Here is a 12,650-nt window from a genome sequence, read left to right on the forward strand (position 1 = left end):
CAGCTCATGTAAGACCCTCCAGGTTTCTCTGAACTCTTCCTGCTCATCATTTCTTACAGCACAATAGTATTCCATTGTATTCATATACCACAACTAGTCTTATTTTAAGTGAAATATGTCTTCTAATAAGATGTTTGCTTTTTTTTTTAAAAAAAGTCAGGATTTATTGTGATATTTGCATTAAGACAAAGTGTTTAAAAAACATCATGGATCTGGAAATTTGTTAAATGCATGATCTGAAAACAAGTTACTTCAGTTTACCAATCTATAATGTGAATATTTAGTAATTATAGAGTATTCTTTTGTGGTAGGTTTTTTTTTTCCCTTTTTTTGTTTTTGTGTTTTTGCAGAGCAATGAGGGTTAAACAACTTTCCCAGGGTCACACAGCTAGTAAGTATCAAGTGTCTGAGGCTGGATTTGAACTCAGGTCCTCTTGAATCCTGGGTTAGTGCTTTATCCACTGTGCCACCTAGCTGCCCCCCCTAGAGTCTTCTTTTGGGTTATAAATGGTTATATATTCAACTGTTAAAAGAATGTCAAGTACTTGAAACTGTATTTATAAATGCAGTATTACTGTAAATTCACAAAGAGGTGATTTCAAAGTCAGAAACACCTGGGTTCAAGTTTAGACTCTAGGATACTCCCTGGGCATAATGAATGTGTCACCCTGGGAAAATCACTTGGCTTCTAGGTGTAAATAGCAAGAATAATAGGCTAGAGAAATTTGTTCCACTTAGTCATGGTGCTGTTTGACGATTTTTCTCAATAGCTCTGTTAAGCAGTTCCTTAATCTAAAGTCAGGCCCAATTACATACTATTGAAATATTACACACACTAATAATGGTGTGGTAGTTAAAAACAACTTTTGTTTTTAACTTTCTTAAGCTTTTACTGTTGCTTCATGGGTATTATAAATGTTTAAACCCCTAACATTTAAATATTTTGATACCATTATATGTTCAGTAACTTTTCACTGATAGATGCTTGAGTAAGTTTTATTCATAATAGGATATTCAACTGGAATTTGTTTTATTACTATCTTTTTATGCTGTTTTAACCTTTTTCCTTACCTTAATATTTTATTTTGTTGCCAGGATTACAAATTTCCATAGCATTCATCTACTTTTTAAATATCATCCCGTTATTATTATGGTATTTTTAGGCAAACTGAATTTTCAGAACAAGTGTAACTTATATCAGAGCCAACTTGATGAGGTATCTTCTATTGGTTTTTTTTTCTTTTCTCCTTGAAAGGTATGATTAATGTTACAATTAATTTCTAATGAAATCTACGATTGAGTTCTGACACGCAGTTGTCAACACCTGTGAATAGCCCTAGTCAAATAGAGCAGGTAGATAGTTTTTACCTCCAAAGTGATTCTGGCAAAATAACCGCCGGCTATGCTATCAGCACTGAGGTCATTGAGTCCAGACCCCTTCCTTTGTCTTCCTCAGCACAACAGGCCAAATTTGAAGCCCTGACTGAGTATGTGAATTAGCAAAAGAAAAGTGACTGAATATTTACACAGATACCAGGTATGCTTTTGGGGTGGCACATAATTTTGAAGGTTCCTGACATCCTCTGGCACTCCCATTAAGAATGGGGCACAGGGGGCAGCTAGGTGGAACAGTGGATAAAGTGCCAGCCCTGGATTCAGGAGGACCTGAGTTCAAATCCAGCCTCAGACACTTGATACTTACTAGCTCTGCGACCTTGGGCAAGCCACTTAACCCTCATTGCCCTGCACCCCCCCCCAAAAAAGAATGGGGCACAGGTCCAAAGGTCTAGGATACTCCAGTGAAGACTCTCCCTGACCTGCATAACAAGCAGGCTGCTCAGAACCTCCCAATCCCTATTCTTCTATCTTCCTTTACATCTGCTGGGCCTGCTGTCAAATCAACATTGACCCTAGCAGAGCTTACTGCTGTCTAAGACAGACTAAGATGAGAAGGGTGCAAAAAAAAAAAAAAGATAAAAACTGGGCTCTGGTTTGGGGCAAAGGGATACCCAGTCCTTCCTGATTCTCTGTATTGGCCTATGATGGAATACTTAAGTCACTGGCCCCTGACAAGCTACTTAGTTTGAGCCACAAATGGTGGGGGAAAATTAGATGAGTTGCACATGATGTAAATGTGAAATTTGTCCCAAATAGAATGTTAGCACAAGCCCCTAAGACCTCCCCATGGGAAATTCCCTCTCCTTGAGGTTTCTGGCAGATTTTTATTCAGCTCCTCCATTCCTCTGGTTAAAAGTTAGCGTATTAGTGAGGGTTTGCATGTTTTCCCCATGGGTAGAGGCTTTTCCTTACAGGTGAGTCACTGCAACAGACCTAGCTAAGCACCCCCGATCCTCTGGTAGAACATATCAAAGGAATTAAGATTCAGCTTGACAAATTTCTGGATGATTTGCGTCTGCCATGGCCAAAAAGCCCTTCTCCAAATTCTTCTGGACCTTAGGGCAACCCCTTGTGGTAAAAATTTAAATACTTCCAGCAAAGGAGATTTTATAACTAACCTCAGTCACCTATTTCAAAGAAGACTAATTTAATCTCTCCTTGCCTCTTCTCTAGGCAATTAATTTCAGGGTTCTTTTTTTTTAAGCTTCTATTCATATCATATTTTCAAAATTATCTTCATCATTCTCCTCTGAATTTGCTCTTCCAAGTTCTTCCTGCTTCTCAAAAAACTATATTCTGACTTGTATATATGAGGGAATTTTAACACTAATTTGTCTCTTAAAAGTAAAAAGTGTTTGTAGGATTTCTATCCTTTCCATGTGGCTTTCTTTTCCAAAATCTTTTACATTTCCTACTTGTTGCAAAAGGATTGATTAAATTTAGAACTGTGTTAAACATATGTTTAATTCAGTTTTATGGGAATAGGTTCATTACAGCACTATGCCATTTAGATTTTGAAAATGAAAAAGTTGGATGGAAGAGTGGTCAATGGTTTTTACATACCTTTCCTTCTGACACCCAAACGGCTTCTCCTTGCTGCTGTTGAATTAAATCTTTTAAGCTGCCAAACCAGCTGTCATTGGCTGAATTGAGATTGATTGTACCTATGGAAAATAGGATATTCTACTTAAAACATTGTTATTCTATTAGTTCTGTCCTATTCATAACAAAAGCTAGCTTTTAGAGAGTGTCTTTTTGTTGTTGTTGTTGTTTTTGTTTTTTGCAGGGCAATGAGAGTTAAGTGACTTGCCCAGGGTCACACAGTAAGTGTCAAGTGTCTAAGGTGGGATTTGAACTTGAGTCCTCCTGAATCCAGGGCCAGTGCCTTATCCACTGCACCACATAGCTGCCCTCTAGAGAGTGTCTTAAAGTTTGCAATGCACTTTATATATGTTATCTCATTTGACACTCACAATAGTCCTTTGTGGTAGGGACTATTATTATCCTCATTCTATCAAAAACAAGTGATACATATCTAAAGAAATGTTGAAAACTAAAATAAATAAATTTAAAAAAAAACAAGCAAGTGATACAGAAAGAAATTAAGTGACTTGCCCAGGTTCACACTTGCACTGCAAGTAATTGTTGGAGACAGGATTTGAACTTAGGACTTCTGGGCTATGACCTCTGAGCCACCGAGGTGTAGGTATATAAGAAACTTTTTATGACCACTTTAATATCAGACATAGAATAAAAATAAAATTTAGTAATTTAGCAGTTAAAATCATAAGCATCATAGATTTTTAAAAAAAATTTTTTTTGGTGAGGCAATTGGGGTTAAGTGACTTGCCCAGGGTCACACAGCTAGTAAGTGTCAAGTGTCTGAGGCTGGATTTGAACTCAGGTCCTCCTGAATCCAGGGCTGGTGCTCTATCCACTGCGCAACCTAGCTGTCCTAGCATCATAGATTTTAAAAAGACCCCTGGGGGCAGCTAGGTGGTACAGTAGATAAAGCCCTAGATTGAGGAGGACCTGAGTTCAAATCCGGCTTCAGACACTTGACACTTACTAGCTGTATGACCCTAGGCAAGTCACTCAACCCTCATTGACCCCCCCCTCCAAAAAAAGACCCCTAGATCACTGAATCCAGCCCTTTCAATTTGCATATGAAATAACTAAGGCCAGAAAGGTTAAATGACTTGCCTAAGGTAGCAAGAGGTAGGAAAATTAGTGAAGTTGGGGTTTGAGCCCAAGTTTTCTTAATTCCAAATCCAGTACCTTTTTACTTTGGCACTAGAAAATCACATTTGTGGATTTCCTATTTAAGTTTCCATTTCAGAAAAGTTCTCTTAAAAACATCAACAACAAATGTGACAGCATATTTTCAGAATCACAAAATATCAGGTAACATAGGTAACATACCTTAAAAAGGACTGTATAAACACTGATTTGTCTATATAAAACAGTGACATGCTTTATTAATATACCTTTGATCCAATTTAATAAAAGAACATAGGGAACTCCCTTCATGAAATTCTCAACATTCTTATATAGCTACACCTAGGTAACTCAGAGGTCATAGCCCATATCACAAAATTTCCTGATGCTTTAAAATGTATAATTTAGGGGCAGCTAGGTGGCGCAGTGGATAGAGCACTGGCCCTGGATTCAGGAGTACCTGAGTTCAAATCCAGCCTCAGACACTTAACACTTACTAGCTGTGTGACTCTGGGCAAGTCACTTAACCCCAACTGCCTCATTTAAAAAAAAACCCTCTTGCAAATCCAATTAGAAGAAAATAATAATTAAAAAAAAATTTTTTTAATGTATAATTTAAAATCAATGTGTAACCCAGGTTTTGGTGCCTAGCAAATAACCACAATTACATAGTAATTTATGGTCATCACATAACTTGCATTATGACACAGTGAACAGAGCACTCCCCCCCCCCCCCCCAAGATCAGGAAGACCTAGTCCTTAATCTGAGACACGTCGGCTGTGCGATCAATTCATTCAACCTCTCATTGCTTTAGCTAACTTGAAGAGAAGTTGATAAACCATACTGGTACACAGACTTTGCTCACACAGGGAGCTGCGTATACCAATGAAATCAGAGGCCCAGTCCTTACATACACAGATCTATATTGATATGAATATAGCCCCAAAGTTGTTCTGTAATACTCATATTCTAAGTCTTACAGAAAGGACCAAAGATTTCATTGCTTTCATGAGTAGTTTGGCCATTTGGGAATTTCCCAAATTGCAAAATTCTGTGATGCCTATTTCCCCCACTAAAATACTACCATCCCACAGAGTTAAAACCCACTTGTTTAGACCAAAGAGAACACAGGCATTGAAAGGAACCAAAAGATTCCACTTACTAACCCACATTTTCATGTAAATCCCAACAGAAAAAGTTCAAAAGAGAAAAGCTCCTAGATTTGGAGCATACAAACTTGCCATTTAACAGTAGAGCATATGAGCAAATTAGTTTTAAGCTCCTAAACAACAAAATACAACATTCCCCACCCCCACCGCACCCCAAACCCTCTCTGCTAGATGGGGAATAATGGGTATATTTGCAGGGAACTGGGAAAGGGGCATTTCTGGAGTATGTGTGAGCAAAGTCCTCATAATGTGCTAATAACTTATTTGTTATGGAAAAAGTGCTAGAAGCAATGTCTTATAGTGGAAAGAGTCCTGGCTCAACAGAGGATGGAGATTCATATCCCATCTTGTACACCACCTAGGGGATCTTGGACAAGTTGCTTAATTAACCTCCCTGGGCCTCTGTAAAATGATGCTAGAGTATATGGCCTCTGGGATCACTTTAACTCTCTATCTATGAAAAAGAATTCATATATTATATTGCTTTTCCCAAAGTTTCCCAAACCTTTCCCCAAATTCACTATTTGAAGTTCACACTGGGGCAGCTAGGTGGCACAGTGGATAGAGCACCAGCCCTGGAGTCAGGAGTACCTGAGTTCAAATCTGGCCTCAGACACTTAACACTTACTAGCTGTGTGACCCTGGGCAAGTCACTTAACCCCAATTGCCTCACTTTAAAAAAAATAAAAAAAAAAATAATAAAGTTCACACATCCCTTTTCCCCCCAATCCTTCTTGCCTTACTGTTTGAAGACTTATGGATCAAAGTTTGCTTACCTGTGAAAAGATGAGCACAAGTCTTTTTTAGTTTATTGGCTTGGTCATATAGCTTCCGTGAACTCTTGTTAGATGTAGGATTCAACCTTTGTCTCATTGTTTTCACTCCCTGTCTAGAGTCTGGATTGAAGAAGATCACAATTGGGAACCACTGAGTATAGTTTAACAAATCCACAGCTTTAGGGGTCACATCCAGTAGTGCATGCTTATCCTGTTAGGAAAGGGATAGATAATGTTTTTGTGTACTAGCAAAAGAAAAAAATTATATAAATAGGCTTATGGCAATTGAACATTTGGAAATCAATTATACATGATGGTAAGCAAAGGCATTAGCAGTTCATAATCACTTAAAGATAACAATGAAACTATTTTTCCCCCTGAAATATTCATGTTTTCCTCATTAGCACTTTTTCCATAACAAATAAGTTATTAGCACATTATGAGGACTTTGCTCACACATACTCCAGAAATGCCCCTTTCCCAGTTCCCTGCAAATATACCCATTATTCCCCATCTATAAAATACTTTCTTAACCTGACCTTACTATTCTCATTAAGTGGTCATCCTATACTCCTTTTCCTCTTACAACCAAACTCAGAAAAAGCTATCTAAACTTTTTACCTCCACTTTTTATTTCCTTGCAATCCTTCAAAACCCCACCACTACAGGGCAGCTAGATGGCGCAGTGGATAGAGCACTGGCCCTGGAGTCAGGAGTACCTGAGTTCAAATCCGGCCTCAGACACTTAACACTTACTAGCTGTGTGACCCTGGGCAAGTCACTTAACCCCAATTGCCTCACTAAAAAAAACACACCAAAACAAACAAACAAACAAACAAACAAAAAACCCACCACTTGACTGTAACAGCTCTATTCAGGATTACTAATATCTTTTAATTGCTAGAGGTCCTTTCTCTATCTTCTTTCTTCTAGACCTCTTCGGCTTTTGGGACTCTCCTCTCTTGGTTCCCTTTGTCTAACCATTTCTTTTTTAATCAATTGTATGATAATCTCATACAAATGTATACCACAGAGCTTTGTCTTGAGCCCTTTACTCTCCCTACACTCTCTGGATGATTTTATCAGCTCCCATGGTTTTGTTTTTTGGTGTGGTTTTTTTTTGAGGGAAGACACTACACTCTCTTGACAGCTTATCTCTTTCCTTAAACTGCTCCTAACTTTTCCCATTTCTATCCAATGATTGTACCAAAAGTCACCCATGTCAACAAAGTTATTCTTTATTTTTCTTCCTGTTAAAACCTGTGAATTATATGTTGCTAAATCTTGTTGATTTTACCTCTCTGATATCTTTCATTCTCTTCCCCTTTTTTCATTGAGACAATCATTAACCTAGTTGAGGTCCTAATTATCACTTGCCTACACTATTGCATCTGAACCTCTATCAAAATAATTTTGCTTTTAAAAAAAAAAAAGCAACACAGGTCTGATTAAGCACTTCCCTATGGAATAAAATATGAACTCTGTTGTTTTGATATTGAAAGGCCTTCGCAATCTGATTCCAGTCTACCTTTCCAGCTTTATTTCCCATTATTCCTATTCACATGTTCATTATTCCACACAGACTGGCCTGCTTGCAATTCCCTATAAGCAGTATTCTACCTCTCTTCTTGGTACCTTTGCACATTTACTTTGATTTCTAATCTTGGTTTCCTTACAGAAACCTCTCTGGATTGTTTGTCCCATTTACTCCTGATTTAAAAAACAAAGAAACAGAAGTTAGAAGCTGAATAATCTTCTTGTTGTTTTATAGTCATATCCAGCTCTTTACAACCCCATTTGGGGTTTTCTTAGCAAAGAAAGTGGTTTACCATTTCCTTCTCCCTTTTGTAACTTGCCCAAGGTCACATTTAGACTCAGATCTTCCTGACTCCAGGCCCGACAATCTATCTACTATCTTACCTGTTCAATAATTTGCCTCACAGTATTCAGTCGCACAACTCCACTGGACTTCTCAGATCCAGCATCTTTTGGTTCTGTCTCTGTGAAAATAGTATTTTTGGTTTTAGAGAAATACAGTCTAGTGTTTTGTATACATAACTAAGTAATTAATTTTAAAAGCACCAACCCAAACATGAAAAAAAAAATGACAGCAAGACTTACTAGCAGTTTGAAACACATCAGGCAATTCACTGGCTAACTTCTCCATGGCTATATCAGCTATAGGTCCGAACAAGACCACAGGCCTCTTGAAACCAGCTAAAGGAGACAAGAAAAGTGTTCAGGATACATATACAATTGTAATACTGTTAGGACACCCAAAATGTTTTTCTGAACTCTTTAGGATGGTTAAATTTGTGAGAAGCTATGTGGACAGAAAGGCAACCAAAAGATAGCCCCAGGAAAACATGGATTCAAAGACAAGTCACAACCGCCATAAACTCCAGGCAACTCTCTGTGACTTTCATTTGCAGAACAGGTAATAATCTGCATTTGTAAAAGAAGTTTCCTATACTAATAAAATCCCAGATTTAGTTTGAAAGAAAATTTTTCCTCCTAAATTTAGAATTCAGAAATCTTCCCTGTCTCCAGAATTCTTTCTCTGAGCATATTCACTCTACACTGGCCACTTGTTCAGCTTTGAGAGTGAGGGGGGAGAGAGAAAGAAAGAAAGAAAGAAACCAGGGAATTAACTTTCTCAAACCAGAAAAGGATTGGGTCAGGTGCTCATCACACTACAAACATTCAACTTTAAACTAAAAAATAAAAACACACACAAAAAAAGATTGTCTACAAAACTGCAGAATATTCTTTAATGCTTGCTATCCTCCTGTGATGATAAATGAGAGCAAGGTTAGGATATAAACTTCTGAATAGCACTTTTAAAGAAAAGATTGGAATCCTGAAAATATTCCCTCATCAGAGAATTTCAAAAGTACTTTTACTAAGAAATTGGCATGGTTTATGGCCTAGGAAATCTCTGGTAAAATAGTTAACACAACCCTATTGTGAAGGTAAACAGGACACTACAAAAGAAAAAAAAACCAATCAATTCTATATTCCTCACCTTCTCTCAGTAGAACCCTTTCATAAGCTGGGAATTTGGTGCTAACAGACACTATAGCAGTCAAGTCCTCTCGACTCTTCCTCAGATTCTTTTTCATTCCAGATCTCTGGCCACGCATTCTCCAGAAATCTGCCCTGTCTCCAGAGTTGTCTCTCTGAGCATTCTGTACGCTGGCCATTTGTTCAGCTCTAAAAAAAAAAAAAGACATAAATGAAACAAGGAATCAAATTTCTGCATCTAGAAAAGGATTGTGTTAGGTGCATATCACACTGAGAAACTGGGAACTTACACAGAAAACATTCAGTTATGAAGTTGTTAAAAATTTTGGATTTTTATGAGCTTAAATGTCAGGGGAAAAAAGGCATTTCCACAAACAGAACCAGAAGAAAAAAAAAGGTTGTATATAAAACTGAATCTCCATATGACTTGCTTTTTTAAAAAGTATATATGTAACTGGAAAATAATAAAATACTTTCATAATTTTAAAAAAGGTATGTAAATGTCACATTATTTTCAAACTTGTTATCCTGGTCTCTACATATTTCTGAACTTTTTATTCCTTTCTGTGTATTTTAAAACATGTTTCAATTTTTTTAGCATCATCATTGCTACCTCCTTTTCCTTCAAACTCAAAACTGAAAAACAAAAAATCCTAAACATAGTCAAATAAAATGAGCCCACACGGTCATTTAAAAAACGTCTTTCTGTATTACAGTCCACCACCTGTGAGAAGGTGAATGACATGCTTCATCACTTGTCCTTTGGAGACACGGCTGGTCGGTTAAGTTGTTCAAAGTTTTTTCCTTTTTCCTGGCCTGGTACAAGAACTGTTCTATTTTTGGTTCACACCACCCAGGATTCTCTGAAATCTTCTCTTTGGTAATTCTTTATAAAGCAATAATATTCCATTATATTTCTATATTAGTATATCAAAATTTGTTGAGTCATTTTCCGATTGGTGGGTTTTCTTTAGATTCTACTTCTTTTCTTATTTCCTCTTCCCTTGAAGTTCAGGCAGTTTATTTTGCTTCCAACTATTCCCTTTCCATACTTACTAACTCTCCCCCCATCCCAAAACCCCAAATGATCCCCGATTGATGCTCTGTTGAGTTTGTTTTACTTCTGCACCAAACTCTGAGTATGTTCAACCCCACTTTGTCCATTTCACGTCAGATCCATCTGATGCTCACTTTTTGTATAATCTTCTCTTGTATTCCAATTATGAGCAATAGAAAGATTCCCATTCTTCCTCATTTATTATATTTATATTATGTAATACAATATATATTATGTAATATCAATATATAATATATATTACATTATTATATTTCCTTTACATTTTCATCTTTTCCCTCCTCACACCCTCAGAACAAAACCACTCCTCCTTTATGACCTCTGATATTCTAATTTAACTCTTTAAATACCCTTTGAGCTATAGGTTTTGGAAGGACACCTGTTCTTCCCCTATTAAAATGGTAGTAGCACCACACAACCATGCAACTTCTTTTGGTTGCTCAAACAAAATTTCTAAAGTTTCTCTCTCTCTCTCTCTCTCTCTCTCTTTTTGGGGTGGGGGTGGGGTGGGTGGGTTAAGTGACTTGCCCAGGGTCAAACAGCTAGTAAGTATCACTGTCTGAGGTCATATTTGAACTCAGGTCCACCTGAATCCAGGGCCAGTGCTTTATCCATTGCGCCACCTAGTAGACCCCTAAGATTTCTCTTGATTCTTATATTTCTAAACTCCCTACTGAGTTCTATCTCACCAGAAAAGCTTACAAATCCTCATTCCATTAAAGGTTCATCTCCTCCCTCAGAAAAAGGATTACACTGTTTTACAGGGCAAGTAATTCTTGGTTGTAAGCATATATCTTTTGCCTGTCAGAATACGGTAGCTCTCCTTTAATTTGTAGTAAAAGATGCCAAGTTTTGTCTCAATCTACCTGTATTTCCTTGGTAACTGAATATCTTTTCCTAGATGTCTGTAGTAGTTTCTCTTTAACTCGGGGGTTTCTTTCAGATGACCAATGAATTCTTTCTATTTTTGCTTTTCCTTTTGGTTCTAATATAGCCAGGCAATTCTTACTTGTGAATTCTTGAAACGTAATGTCTCGGCTTAATTTTTTAAAAAATCACTGTTTTCATGAAGTCAAATCTTTATTTGACATGTTTACCAGGTCAATTGTTTTTGATGAGATAATTTTAAATTTCTTCTCTTTTTATTATCTTTTAATTTTGTTCTAATATTTCTTGCTACCTCATAGGGTCATTGATTTGTTTGGTTTCTCCTTGTTTTAAAGGAAATCATTATTTAGGCCTCTTAGGTAAACTAAAGAAAGTTTACAACTTTCTCTTCTGAGTTAATGTGTCAATTCTTTCCTTTGGAGATTTTATTTGATCTTTTTAAAAATGTCCTGCTTCATCTATTACCAGTGTTCAATTAAGGCCTTTATTGACCCTTCCCCCCCGCCCCCTTTTTGTTTGGAATATCTGCTTGGGATTTGCTAGGGAATTGCTCTTTCCTATTTTGGGGAACTCTTTAGGTTAATAATATTTTTATTCTGGTTGGCATCTTCAGTTTACTCACATCTCCAGCTTTAGATCATGAATTGGGGCTTTGTGTAAGTGCCCCTGTTGTGATTTTAAGTGAAATGGTCAGCCCTACTTAGTCTTGTTTTGGTTAGCTCACTTCCTGTGCTGACCCATCTTCTGGATCTGGCCTCCCCTCCACTGAATCGTTGAGGTTCAGAGTTTGCTCTACAGAACCATTGGAGCAGCTGAATGCTGCCACGATACATTGGTTAATGGTACTCTTTAGGGTTTTCAAGGTACCTTCTATAGGTTACTGACCCTGAACCACCCACCCCCTGCCTCAGGCTTTCTCTAATGGGTCTTCCCTTCTTGCTACCAGAGATAGAACCCATCTCAGGCCCATTTCTAGTTGCACTGAGAGGCTATTTGTTGACTGCCCCATTTTTGTGCAGTTGTAGGGTGGGATAATTACTTCAGTTTCTCAATGGATTTCTTATTCTTCTGTCTGGTGTGGATTTCAGGTTTTTGGTGGAGTAGGTATGTGATGATTTGCCTTCTTTCAGGAAGCCATCTTGGTTAAAAATAGTTATAAACTGGGGCAGCTAGGTGGCACAGTGGATAGAGCACCAGCCCCGGATTCAGGAGGACCCAAGTTCAAATCCGGCCTCAGACACTTTACATACTTACTAGTTGTGTGACCCTGGGCAAGTCAATTAACCCTCAGTGGCCATCAACTGCCACACACACACACACACACACACACACACACACACACAAAATTATAAACTTAAGCATCTTAACAGATTTGACAATTTGATAACTTTTATGCCCAAAGCAGAGATACGATATGTCAGGAAGTATAAAAAGCCAAAATAGCCCAGCTTAAAACAAACAAACAAACAAACAAACTTGGTAGAAAATACATAAAAGGAGACTCTCAAATGACTTTTGTTTTGGGGGTTTTTTTTAGTGAGGCAGTTGGGGTTAAGTGACTTGCCCAGGGTCACACAGCCAGTAAGTGTCAAGTGTCTGAG

At 37.6% G+C, this 12,650-nt stretch overlaps 1 protein-coding gene across 10 annotated transcripts in view; it reads right to left on the reverse strand.

The window, feature by feature from the left end:
- TJP2 (tight junction protein 2) overlaps positions 1 to 12,650 on the reverse strand; it is a 164,434-nt gene that overhangs the window by 12,577 nt on the left and 139,207 nt on the right. For all 10 annotated transcript variants that reach the window (XR_006353541.1, XR_006353534.1, XR_006353537.1 and 7 more), the window contains 5 exons: positions 9,088 to 9,275; positions 8,184 to 8,279; positions 7,983 to 8,062; positions 6,063 to 6,273; positions 2,962 to 3,062 (listed from right to left, as the gene is read on the reverse strand). Coding sequence is in view for 3 of the 10 variants with exons in the window: in XM_043970061.1 (XP_043825996.1) it covers positions 2,962 to 3,062; positions 6,063 to 6,273; positions 7,983 to 8,062; positions 8,184 to 8,279; positions 9,088 to 9,275 (676 nt within the window). In the remaining 7 variants the exon portion in view is untranslated. The remainder of the gene's footprint in view (positions 1 to 2,961; positions 3,063 to 6,062; positions 6,274 to 7,982; positions 8,063 to 8,183; positions 8,280 to 9,087; positions 9,276 to 12,650) is intronic.

Source organism: Dromiciops gliroides, chromosome 1 (assembly GCF_019393635.1).
Source record: "Dromiciops gliroides isolate mDroGli1 chromosome 1, mDroGli1.pri, whole genome shotgun sequence".
In the NCBI taxonomy this organism is placed as follows: domain Eukaryota; kingdom Metazoa; phylum Chordata; class Mammalia; order Microbiotheria; family Microbiotheriidae; genus Dromiciops; species Dromiciops gliroides.